We start from the raw sequence: 12,713 nt of genomic DNA, 5'->3' as shown, positions 1-12,713 counted from the left end.
ATTAACATTGAACAATACTTTGACAACCTGAGAGTTGAAAGGAGATTTCAGTGTCATATTAACTGGTAATTTTTTCAACTCATACTGAGGTACGGCATCTTTTTTTTTCATTTGCCCACCTGCCATTTTATTCCTTCTTTTGTAAACTGTTCATATCCTTTGCCTATTCTCTAATGATTTGTAAAAACTATTTATCAAAGATAGCATCCTTTGTCTACATATGTGTTGTCCAGTTTACCATAATTTTCTTCGACTGACTCATTTGTTCATATTGCATTCTTATGTATAAAAGCTAAAAACTTTTATGTGGTCAAATGTACTTATCTTTCTGACTTCTGATTTTGCCGTTTTATCTACCCCAAGATGATAAAACTATTCACTGTCTTGGAATCCTTTAGCACGAGATGCTCAGAAGCCTGGGAGAACTATATGGCTCCATGCAAGAGCCTTTCAGCATGTATCAACAAAACTCTAACGATTTCCTTCACTCTGAAGGAAAAAGACCTTGTTCCTAAGGGGTCCCTTAGGGCCCCATCTGGATGGGTTAATGAGAGGAAACAGAAAAAATGACTGCCCTGCATTCAAAGGAAGAGTTCAGAAAAACTCATAAGTCAACTTTGCCCAGAGGAAAACATCATTCCTTGTAGAATTTCCCCTTTCCATCTCAGGGTCACTCATCTCTGTTTCTAAAGGTGCTAATTAAGAGTCGAGTGGCCAAGGGCAGGTCAGTATGATAACTTGGGATATTTAAAAGAAGTATAGTTCCCAGAGCTCCTCTCTGGAGATTTTGATTCATTTCATTTAGGATTGGGGCCTGAGAATCTGTATTTTAAAAATGTTTCTGAGATATCTGGCAGATGAGTTGAGTTTGGCTACTACTTGCTTAGGACCATCCGTTAGGGCTGTAAGAAGAAATCCCAGTATATCCTGCTGGCTGTGCATAGGATGATTTTTCATGCACCAGTAGGAGGACATATTGTTGTATTCAAGGTTTTTAGATGCCAGCATTTGTTTTGGTAAATTATTAAATGAATCTCCTATCTAATTTCTCCTCCTTTGATTCCTTTAAATCCACTGTAGTGTGTGAATTAGCTTTGTAGGCAAAAGAGTTAGGTCAGAAGATAATGTCAATTGATTTGAGCAAACTTGTATCACCAGAGCTCTGAAGAGAGATGTTGACAGCCTGTGTCAGTGTTGACCATCATTAAAAGAATAACAACTAGATTCCTTTGGTGGGTTCTCAGATTAGCTTAGCAAATGTGAAAACTTGAAGTCATTCTGGGCTTCAGAGTGTGAGTGAAATAAATGTGGGTGGGCACCAATTTTTTCAGACTCTGGTAAACCCTTTTGCTAGCTACTATCAAACAGTACTCTCCAAGGTCAGCGGCAGAGGAGGGTGAGAGCCATGTGCTTGCCTTTATGAGTTTTTCTTCTGCAGGGCTGGGGAAGAATGAGTCCTCAGAGACTGCAGAGGAGAAGGGTGGGATGTGGGGAAGTGGTGGGTGGAGGGGAGACCTGAGATCACAGCACCACTGCAGGGAAGCTGTCTTTCCAGGCAGCTTGGCAATGGTCTGTTATCCATTTATCTGGTTCTCCTTGGGAAGATAAACCAGCGAGGCCCAGATACCAACATGCAGAGGCTCTCATAGAACTCATGGAGTCTCCCCAGGGAGGAACTGGCATTGAAGAGTGCTTCAGCCATCTCTCTCCCTGCTTGGCCGAGGGGCAAGGACGTTAAGTGGAGGCTTTTTGATGTGTAGACACATTCATGGCTGAAAAGTCATATTGCTGAAGCATCTATATTGCTGGATCACAGAAAAATAATCCTGGAGGAGTATCTGTTCCTCAAGAAAACTGCATCTGAAATCCTGGCCTGCAGGCAACTTTTGACCTCTGATGTTGTCAAATTCAGGTAGATTTTGGTTCCTGTAGTGAATTCCCCTTTCTGGAGAGAAGCTATCTGGGTAGAACATCTGTCTCGCTGCATGTCTCACGCATGGTGAGACTTTTTCAACAGCAAGGACTCCAGGTGTCTGGAGTTCATCTTTTCTGGCTGTTCTGTTCCTGCTTGACATCTTTCCTGTGTTGCCATAGGAGGAGGAGGAAGTGAGTCAGGGAAGGAAGGCTGGAACTGGACTATGCCGAATGTGAGGGTGGGGGACGTCATATGGGAAGGTGCATCTTGGTTTCCAGATAGAAAACAGTCATGTTCTAGAAATGTCTCCAGTCAAGCTGGAAGGCTGGGGAAAGGAAGGGGAGACAACGCTTTGCAGCCCATAGTCCTTCCCAGCTAAAGTCAATGTGCTTAAAAATTGGGTTGGTCCGTTGTCTCCAAATCTAATTCAAAAGTTTTAGGTTTGGTAAAAGTCAGACCATGTTTTGCCAAACATTTTTTCCCCTTAATTTCAAAGCCCCTGTGTATTTTAAGGGAAATTTAATCCACATGTTTCTGATTCATTTACACTTAACTCATCAAAATATTGTTTTGTAAGAGCCATTTGATGTCCAAGAAGCCTCAGGAACCTTTTTTATGAGTCTTTAAAAAAACTTCTTCTGAAAAACAGGAAGTCATGTTTTGCCAATAATAAATGAACTTGAACCCCAAAAGACTCAATTTTGCTTTAACATCCACCAGGTTCCAATTGGTTCCGAACTTGGCTAAGGACCTTGGCTCCACCCTCGAAACATACATTGTCTCAACAAAATGGCTTATAAAAATAAGGTTTCCCAGTCAAAATTTGATTGCTCTGTACATGAAGGCCTAGAGTGAGAACTTCTGTTAACTCCAGAACAGGAAGCTGAGAAGCACCTGCTGGTGTTGGTGTGAGTTTCTAACTTTTTCTCTTAAATCAATGACAAGAGACAACAGAGACAATGCTCTAGTATGTCAGGAATGACTGGCAATGCAAAAGGCTATCATAAGAGGCAGTGGGGTATCCAACTGGAAGTTGCCTGACTGCTTGAGTGATATAAGAGGGAGTGCTGTGTTAAGTTGAACACTAGGCCAAATTATCTCTATGGGTTCCTTTCAAATGTGAAATTCTTGCCATCACTAATGCTGTTATTTGCACAAGCAATTATTTCCACAGAGTCTTTGGAATTCAGTAAGATAATATAACTGCAAATATATGACAAGGTGCTTGTCACAGAGCGAGGATTCAATGCACTCTGGAGTGCAGGAGTTGTTTTAACGGACACTTTCTTTGGGTGGTTCTGTTAGTAATTTTCTACTTTTTCACTCAATCCCTGTTTTGACCCAAGACACATATTTTCAGAGTCCTGGTCAAGACTGATTAATGTAAAGCCAGCGTGCTGTGACTCTGGCCGCACTGCCACAAGTAACATAATCAATCAGCGCTGATTCACTGTGATGGCTGCGGCAGATGTGAGGGCACACGCAGGGCATGCGGCTTCCCAGAGCGGAGAGGAGACACTTCTCCTAGCCTCGGCACTGCTCTCTGAACACACGACACCCGCTGGCATGAGGGACACCTCAACCTCGGCTGGCTCAGTGTATCCATTGTACGCTCGCTGTAGGTATTTAATAGGAAGAAAAAGATCTTCACCCCAGTTATTATCATTTGGGTGATGTGTGGGATTAATTATGATCATCATTTTTTTCCTTTTAATGGACAGAGGGAGAAGTCGTACTGATGGAGTTAGCGGTAGAAGTAGAGGGCTGGTGATGTAGAGTCCTGAATCTAGATGATTTGGTAACTTGTTTGGGGTCTCATGCTAGTGAGTGGTAGAACTCCTAGTCACTCCACACACCGCATTCTGGATGCTGTGCTGATAAGAGGAACAGAGCTATAATTAAATCAACAGTAACACCTTGGAGCCTGTTTCTGCATTTACTTATTCCGTCATCCATGCATTTATCATTTACTGAGAACTGCATGCTAGTCATTGTACTGGACATCAAAATTAATGAGACATTGGCCCTGAGTTCAAGGGATACTCAGATTTTAGTGACAGCTCCCCATGAGAATATGGAAAGCACCAGGTGGAACACTGGAATGAGACCACGTGAGGATCCCCGTGTGAGGGCACCAGGTCCTGCTAAGCCCATGGCAACCGACATTTTTTCCCCAGGGTCTTCAGACCAGTAGCTTAAAGGCCACAGACTGACGTGCTTTCTAACAGCCACAGAAGGTGCCAAGCATAATTTTTCTCTCTTGAAGCTGAGGATCCACCTTTTGGGTGGTGACCTCAGGGCCGGAGCAGAGACGAGGAATACAATGTTTCCTTGTGTGGTGATCAGATAACTCCAGGCCAAGGCCATAAAGCAGTCACTCTCTCAGGTATTGGATTGAGCTTCCTGTTGAGCAAAAGGGATGTTGAAAACCTCTGGCCCCTGCCCAGAGCAGCCTCCCCTCGTCCACAATAGGCACTTGTATGTACAGACATGATTCTTTGAGAAATCTTATCATGATAAATTAATTGGCTTGGCTCCCCTCTCATCAAGGAAGGAGAAGGAGCATCTGTTGAAACCTGACCACTCCGGCTCTTTGTGCTCACCATTGTCTTGATCAGCCCTGATAGGCTGGGGTGGAATGAAGTCTGGCAGAGGCGCTTGCCTGCCCATTCCTCCTCTGCAGGTTTTCTGTGCATTGAGAGAAAAAAGTCTCTTCCAGGGCAGCCTACTCTGCCTTAAACAGGAAGTGAAGTAAGAAAGTCATGTTTGGCCAGATGGGTTTTGTTTTAGGCCTACTTTAAAATTTTTTCCCTTATAATCTTCATGTTTTAAAACATTTTATCTGTCAAACTTCATTTACTGATGATTAAATTTCCTGTTTGGTTTAAAGACAGCTCTAATGACAACCAGCACTTCAAATAAAAAACAGAACAACCATACCTTACTGTACTGGGTTGTGAAAAGTCCGTGCTTCCCCCCAAAATGAAGCCCAGATTTCATTTGGTTTCTTAACACTTAAAAGAGCTGGAAAGATGTTTGAAAAACTGGCATGAGAACCTTTGGGTACTCCTGTGTTTCTGGGAAGATCAGCTGGAGACACTGGTCTAGGGCTAGGCTTCTAGCTCTCAAGCATGTACCTCAGAAATGAGACATATCTCCTCCAGCGTTGCCGCTGGGTCACAGGACAGATCTGGCTTCTTGCCTTGGCTCAAGCCGAGGCGCACAGAAGAGCCTCATGGGCATTACATCAACAGGCACAGAGAAAATGCCCCATAAAAACTAATTGGGAAAATAAAGAAATGAACAAATGGCACAGATTTTATGGACCTTTATGAATAAATCTTGTTAAGTATAAGAAGGGAGCTTTCCTTAGAGAAAAGCCATTTGGAGAAGAAGCCATGTATCAGACATAGGATGGCCACCGCAGAGCGAGTCTGGGAGTTTTCAACTAAGATCATTGCATGGAGATCCACCTCAAGGCGGTCCCAAATGGGATGGAATTCTAAGAGGGGCTGAAGTCCACGGAGGGTGGCCTTTCTCTTCTATGTCCATGAAGACTTACTTATGGTGATTTGTGCAGTGAGCATAAATCCTCAGTTTGTCCCGGATCACACGGCCAGGCCGTGGCTTCCGCTGCAGCCCAGCCACATGCACAGCCAAGACCTTGGGCCCGATCAGGCGCTTGTAAAGGAGAGAGAGCCAGTAGTCCTGAGGAGAACAGAGAGGTGCAGAGTCAGGGAGGGAACACAGCAGAGGTGTTCTGAGTAGACATGACAAATGTGCAGGCCAGAAACCACTCCCCACCAGTCCTGAGAGTCATCACCTACGGAGACCTTGACCCTACAAGCATGGTTCCTCCGATGAAGCAAATCATTCCTCTGGGGATAAAGCATAAATCACTTCTATTTCTTAAACTCTTACTACAATTTTTTCCTTTTTTTGTCTTTCATTCCAATGTCTTATCACAAACACCCTGGCTTTTATTTAGGAAATTTGAAAAAGCTAAATATATTTTGATTTCAAATTTGCATTCAGGCATGGTCATGATCTTTGTGCATCTAGACTGATTATCTCAAAAGGCACAGAGAAAGCATTTGATAAAATAAAACATCCTTTCATGATAAAAACCCTAAGCAAATTGGGTGTAGAAGAAACATATCCCAACACAATCAAGGCAATAAATGACATACAGCCAACATCACACTGAATAAGGAAAAATTGGAAGCACTTCCATTAAGATCCAAAATCAGGCAAGCACGCCCACTGCTTTTTTTTTTAAAGATTTATTTATTTATTTGAAAGTCAGAGTTACAGAGAAAGGGAAGGAGAAAGGGAAAAAGTGAGGGAAGGAGGGAGAGAGAGAGTGAAAGAGAGAGAGAAAGAGGAGGAGAGAATATCTTCCATTTGCTGGTTTACATTCTAGATGGCTGCAAGGCTAACACTGGGCCAGGCTGAAGCCAGAAGCCAGGAGCTACTTCTAGGTCTCCCACATAAGTGACAGGGGCCTAAGTACTTGGGCCATCTTCTGCTGCTTTTCCCAGGCCATTAGGAGGGAGCTGGATTGGAAGAGGAGTAGTTGGGACACCAACTGGTGCCCATATGTATTGCCTGCATCACTGGTGGCAGTTTTACCTGCTACGTCACAATGCTGGCCCTAAGGATGTCCACTTTCACCACTACTTTTCAATATTGTTCTGGAAGTATTAGCCAGAGCCATTAGACAAGAAAAAGTAATTAAAAGGATTCAAACTGGAAATGAGGAAGATAAATTATCCCTCTTTGCCGATGACATGATCCTTTATATTGGGGAACCAAAACACTCTCCTAAGAGATTATTGGAACTCTTAAGAGATTTTGGTAAAATTGCACAATATAAAATAAACACACAAAAATCAATAGCCTTTGTATACATAAACAATGCCATGACTTAGAAAAAATTCATAAGATCAGTTACATTCATATTAGCTACAAAAAATTTAAGTAACTTGGGATAAATTTAACCAAGGATGTGAAAGATTTGTACAATGAAAATTATAAAACATTTAGGGAAGAAATAGAAAGACATCAAAAAAAAAGGAAAAACCTTCCATGTTTGTGGATTGGAAGAACTAATATAATCAAAATGTCCATATCCATATTACCCAAGGCAGTTTACAATTTCAGTGCAATCCCAATCCAAATACCAAGGACATTCTCAGATTTGGAAAAATGCTCAGCATCACTAGCCATCAGGACAATGCAAGTAAAAACCACAATGAGGTTTCATCTCACCCCAGTTACAATGGCTATCATCCAAAAATAATAATAATAAAAAAAACCAACGACTACTCATGAGGATGTAGAGAAAAGGTAGCTTAATGCATTGTTGGTGGGAATGTAAACTAGCACAACCATTGTGAAAGATAGTCTGGAGATTCTTCAGAAATCTGAAAATAGATCTACCATATTCTGCTCCCGGGAATATACCTAGAGGAATTGAAACCTGCATGTGAAAGTGTTATCTATACTCTGATGTTTATAGCAGCTCAGTTCACAATAGGTAAGATATGGAATCAACCCAAATGTCCACCAACTGATGACTGCATAAAGACATTGTGTTACAAATACATGATGGAATACTACTCAGTTGTACACAAGAATGAATTCCTGCGTTTTGCAACAAAATGGATACAACTGAAGACCATAATGCCTAGTGAAATGAGTGAGAACCCAAAACACAAATGTCCTGTGTTTTCTCTGATTGGTTGTAGCTAATATACAGAAAACAACAACAACAAAATGCAGCAAAAAGCAAAGAAAACTCCAAAACCCCCTAGTGCATATCAGACTAAGCTGACATCTTGTGAGGTGACTGTTGTCTGTAACCCTTGCCTACACCCCTGGGGAACAGTGGTCTACTGCCTTTCACTTGTAGAGCTCTTCGTTTAGAGGAGCACTGAGCCTGCGATAATGAAGTAAGCTGAAAGCATGCTATTTGTCCTTAGTGTGCTGTACATTGAGATCTAATGCTATAACTAGTACTCAAACAGTATTTTTCACTTTATATTTCTGTGTGGGAGCAAACTGTTGAAATCTTTACTTAATGTATGCTAAACTGATCTTCTGTATATAAAGAGAATCGAAAATGAATCTTGATATGAATGGAAGGGGAGAGGGAGTGGATAAGGGGAGGGTTGCGGGTTGGAGGGACGTTATGGGGGGGAAGCCATTGTAATCAATATTCTGTACTTTGGAAATTTATATTCATTAAATAAAAGTTAAAAAAAAGAAAGCATGCTATTGCAAAAAACTAAAAGAAGAAAAGAAAGGACGGAGGAGGGAGGGAGGGAAGAAAGTATTCTTGTATTATTGGAAGCAAATCTATGAAATCTGTTCTCTATATATTAATGCATAAAAATTAAATTAAAAAAAAGAAAAAAACCACTCACCTACCCAACCAAAAAACAACAAAAAAGAATTTTCTCTTAAGATCCATTTGCAGCAAGTTTCTCACATGCAGGATGAAGAGATATTTATTAATTCTCAATATTTGTGTAAAGATAAAAAATTAACTTTAGAACAACAGATAATCCTCATCATTAAGTGATAAAGTTGAACTTACACTCTGTTTTATTGAAATCAGCTCACTTTCCTTTTTTTTTTTTAAATTTTTTTGACAGGCAGAGTGGGCAGTGACAGAGAGAGAGAGAGACAGAGAGAAAGGTCTTCCTTTTGCCGTTGGTTCACCCTCCAATGGCAGCCCCGGCAGCCGGCGCATCGCGCTGATCCAAAGGCAGGAGCCAGGTGCTTCCTCCTGGTCTCCCATGCGGGTGCAGGGCCTAAGCACCTGGGCCATCCTCCTCTGCACTCCTGGGCCATAGCAGAGAGCTGGCCTGGAAGAGGGGCAACTGGGACAGAATCCGGCGCCCTGACCGGGACTAGAACCCCGGGGTGCCGGCACTGCAGGTGGAGGATTAGCCTAGTGAGCCGCGGCACTGGCCATTATCAGCTCACTTTCCACTGGGGGATAGGTAAAAGCTAACTTGTGCTCTAAGAAGGGAGGAGAGGGCTGGGTAAAGCTCTAAAAAGGTTCTGAGACAGATACACAAAAGAGGTTGAGGAAGTTAATTCTTAATGACAAATAATTTTCCCAGGGTTTTTTTTTTTTTGGTGGAAAAATCCACATAACATAATATTTACCATTTCTATTTGTTTATGATATAAATATTCTGTTCAAGTTGTGTGGGTGCATTTTATTACCTTTGTGAGTTTTTGACAGAGGATAAAATAATTTTATGGGAAATATTTCAATACTTTTATTTTGATTTCTTCCTTTTATTCTTAGAAAGTCCTTCCTCATGCAAGGATAACATACATCTTTATTTGTATTTTTTTCTTTTTAGTTTATATCATCATTTTAAATTTTAAACTTTTTTTTTTTTGACAGGCAGAGTGGACAGTGAGAGAGACAGAGAGAAAGGTCTTCCTTTGCCGTTGGTTCACCCTCCAATGGCCGCCGCGGCCGGTGCGCTGCGGCCGGTGCACCGCGCTGATCGGAAGCCAGGAGCCAGGTGCTTATCCTGGTGTCCCATGGGGTGCAGGGCCCAAGCACTTGGGCCATCCTCCACTGCACTCCCTGGCCACAGCAGAGAGCTGGCCTGGAAGAGGGGCAACCGGGACAGAATCCGGCGCCCCGACCGGGACTAGAACCTGGTGTGCCGGCGCCGCAAGGCGGAGGATTAGCCTATTGAGCCGCGGTGCCGGCCTAAATTTTAAACTTTTAATTCATTGAAAATGACTCAGTGTATGCTACTAAGTTTATTATTTTCTAAATAATTTGTTCCTGTAGTATCAAATAGTGAATAATCTATGAGCCCATCTTTATTATATACTAAATATATTATATACTTTATATATATTATATATCTGATATTTTATCATATGTATATCATAATATACTGACAAGAAATAGTGCTTCTGAACTTCTGTGTCTGGAGTTTCTATTCTCTTCCACTGAATGCTTCATTTTTTATCAGTTTCACATCATTTCAATTGTTATAATTTATATTTTAACGTCTAGAGTTCAAGTCTATTTCATCCTGTGTTTTCTTTCTTCACATACTCTTGAAGCAGCCATACCCACTTGTTTTTCCAAATAAACTTTGAAGTCACTTTTTGTGGTGTCTGTTGTTGCAGAGAACTTCGAGGTTACCATGATCTCCGCTCCACATGTGGAACCCTGTCTGTTGCGTTTCCATTTTTTGTCTTTTGTCGTGGCTTTGACATTCTTGTTCCTATTTCCTCACACGCAGGTGAAGAAATCCAGAGGAGTGTAGCTCCAGCCGGGGCTGGTACGCAGCAGCAGCTACATCATCCTGGTGCTCCAAAAAACGCTCATTCATGGACTTCACATCAGGCCGCCTGAATCAGAACCCTAGAGGCTGGGCCCCGGGTGGCTTTCCAGGTGATTCTGATACTCACGTAAGATTGAGAAGCATGGTTCTAGAGTACATACCTACGAGTAGAACTGCTATATCAGATACAGTTATAAAAATATACATTACAGGATAATGCCCACCTTTCCCAAAGTGATATCTCCTTCCAACAGAGTCTGTGTGGACTTCTCTTGACCCACATCCTTGCCCACTTTTTATTTTCAGACTTCTTAATTTTTGCCCATCCAGTGGACAAAAATGTCTACCTCTTTTTGTTTGTTAAGAATTCCTAGGCCGGCGCCGTGGCTCGCTAGGCTAATTCTCCGCTTGCGGCGCCGGCACCCTGGGTTCTAGTCCTGGTTGGGGTGCTGGATTGTGTCCTGGTTGCTCCTCTTCCAGTCCAGCTCTCTGCTGTGGCCCGGGAGTGCAGTGGAGGATGGCCCAAGTTCTTGGGCCCTGCACCCACATGGGAGACCAGGAGGAAGCACCTGGCTCCTGGCTTCGGATCAGCGCAGCGCCGGCCGTAGCTGCCATTTGGGGCGTGAACCAACAGAAGGAAGACCTTTCTCTCTGTCTCTCTCTCTCACTGTCTAACTCTGCCTGTCAAAAAAAAAAAAAAAATTAAAAAACAAAAGAATTTCTTCCTGCACTTAAGTTTATTAAGTTATTATAATATATATTCTTTTAATATTTTAAACTTTTTCTCTTTCATTATTAAGTCTTTAATCACAAAAGTATGACCTGGGGTATGGTAAAGGGTAGGTATCTAATTTCATATTTTTCCATGTGGATAGTCAATTACAGCAGTGTCATTTATTACATGGTATCCCCTTCCTTTAGTGATCTGCAGTGTCCTCTGTGTCCCATATATTCATGGATCTGTTCCTGAGTTCCATTCTGTCCCAATTTTCTGAGCTACACTAATCCTACACTGCTTTACTCACTGCTGTTTTATGTTATGTCTTGAAATTTGGCAGAATAAGCCCCTTACCATAATGCTTTGCTAATCTTGGTCCTTTGCTAGTCATAGAAATTTCAGAATCAGATTATCTAAAATAAACTGGGTATCCAATATCTAAAAAAAGTATTCTGGGATTTTAGAACTCTATTGAATTTATAAATCAAGTGAGGAAAATTTACATTTTATTATATTTAGTCTTCTTATCTATAAATATTAAAAGAACTCCTGCCAAGGAGGAAAAAAATATCTGACTGTCTGTCTTTAATGAAGAAGAAAACATGGAAATCTTTTTAGTTAAGACAAGGAAATCAGAAAAAAATTTACTTATAGGGTTTTCTAGTAACTATTTAGTGGTAAGCAGAGCCTTGAGGAGAACCCAGTGTTAAGTCTCAAACTTACTCTGTGGGCAGACACAGATACAGGTCGATTTTCCATTTCTAGAAAACACACGTTCAAAGTACTTCTGCATGCCTGTCCTCCCCATGGATCCATTTGATATTCTATGAAAACTATTTGTGATGAGTCCCTTCATTTCCACTTCCAGAAGTGCATACCACTAGACAAAGCCTTCAGTTCCTACCTCAACTCCTAATTCAAAGCCCAGGCAAAGTATCTGATTTAGGTAATACTGTATGTGTCTTGTATACTATAGGCAAATGTTTGCTTTTTCAGTATTAAAATAACTGTTAATAATTAACTCATAAGGGGCTGGCGCTGCGACGCAGCGGGTTAAAGCCCTGGCCTGAAGCACCGGCATCCCATATGGGTGCCAGTTCTAGTCCCGGCTGCTCCACTTCCAATCCCTCTCTGCTATGGCCTAGGAAAGCAGTAGAAGATGGTTCAAGTGCTTGGGACCCTGCACCCACGTGGGAGACCCAGAAGAAGCTTCTGGCTTCCAATAGGCGCAGTTCCGGCTGTTGCGGCCATCTGGAGAGTGAACCAGCGGATGGAAGACCTTTCTCTTTCTCTACCTCTCTCTGTAACTCTGTCTTTCAAATAAATAAAATAAATCTTTTTAAAAAAATTAGCTCATAGAGGGCCGGTGTGGTGGTTCACTAGGTTAATCCTCCACCTGCGGCAGTGGCATCCCATATGGGCGCCGGGTTCTAGTCCCAGTTGCTCCTCTTCCAGTCCAGCTCTCTGCTGTGGCCCGGGAAGGCAGTGGAAGATGGCCCAAGTGCTTGGGCCTCTGCACCTGCATGGGAGACCAGGAAGAAGCTCCTGGCTCCTGGCTTCTGATCAGTGTATCTCCGGCCGTGGTGGCCATTTGGGGAGTGAACCAATGGAAGGAAGACCTTTTTCTCTGTCTCCGTCTCTCACCGTCTGTAACTCTACCTGTCAAATAAATAAATAAAAATCTTTAAAAAAAACAAAAAAAATAAAAAAGCTCGTAAATATATATTGTCTAAGCAGACATGCATCT

General features: G+C 42.1%; 1 protein-coding gene across 4 annotated transcripts in view; it reads right to left on the bottom strand.

Moving 5' to 3' along the window:
* Positions 1–12,713, bottom strand: part of HPSE2 (heparanase 2 (inactive)) — a 781,878-nt gene that overhangs the window by 23,014 nt on the left and 746,151 nt on the right. For all 4 annotated transcript variants that reach the window (XM_051824058.2, XM_051824060.2, XM_051824059.2 and 1 more), the window contains one exon: positions 5,478–5,623. In XM_051824058.2, the coding sequence (XP_051680018.1) occupies positions 5,478–5,623 (146 nt within the window). The remainder of the gene's footprint in view (positions 1–5,477; positions 5,624–12,713) is intronic.

The sequence above is a fragment of the Oryctolagus cuniculus genome, chromosome 15, assembly GCF_964237555.1.
Source record: "Oryctolagus cuniculus chromosome 15, mOryCun1.1, whole genome shotgun sequence".
NCBI classification, from domain to species: domain Eukaryota; kingdom Metazoa; phylum Chordata; class Mammalia; order Lagomorpha; family Leporidae; genus Oryctolagus; species Oryctolagus cuniculus.
The sequence above is the reverse complement of the archived record's forward strand: the minus strand, read 5'-3'. Positions and strand labels throughout refer to the sequence as shown.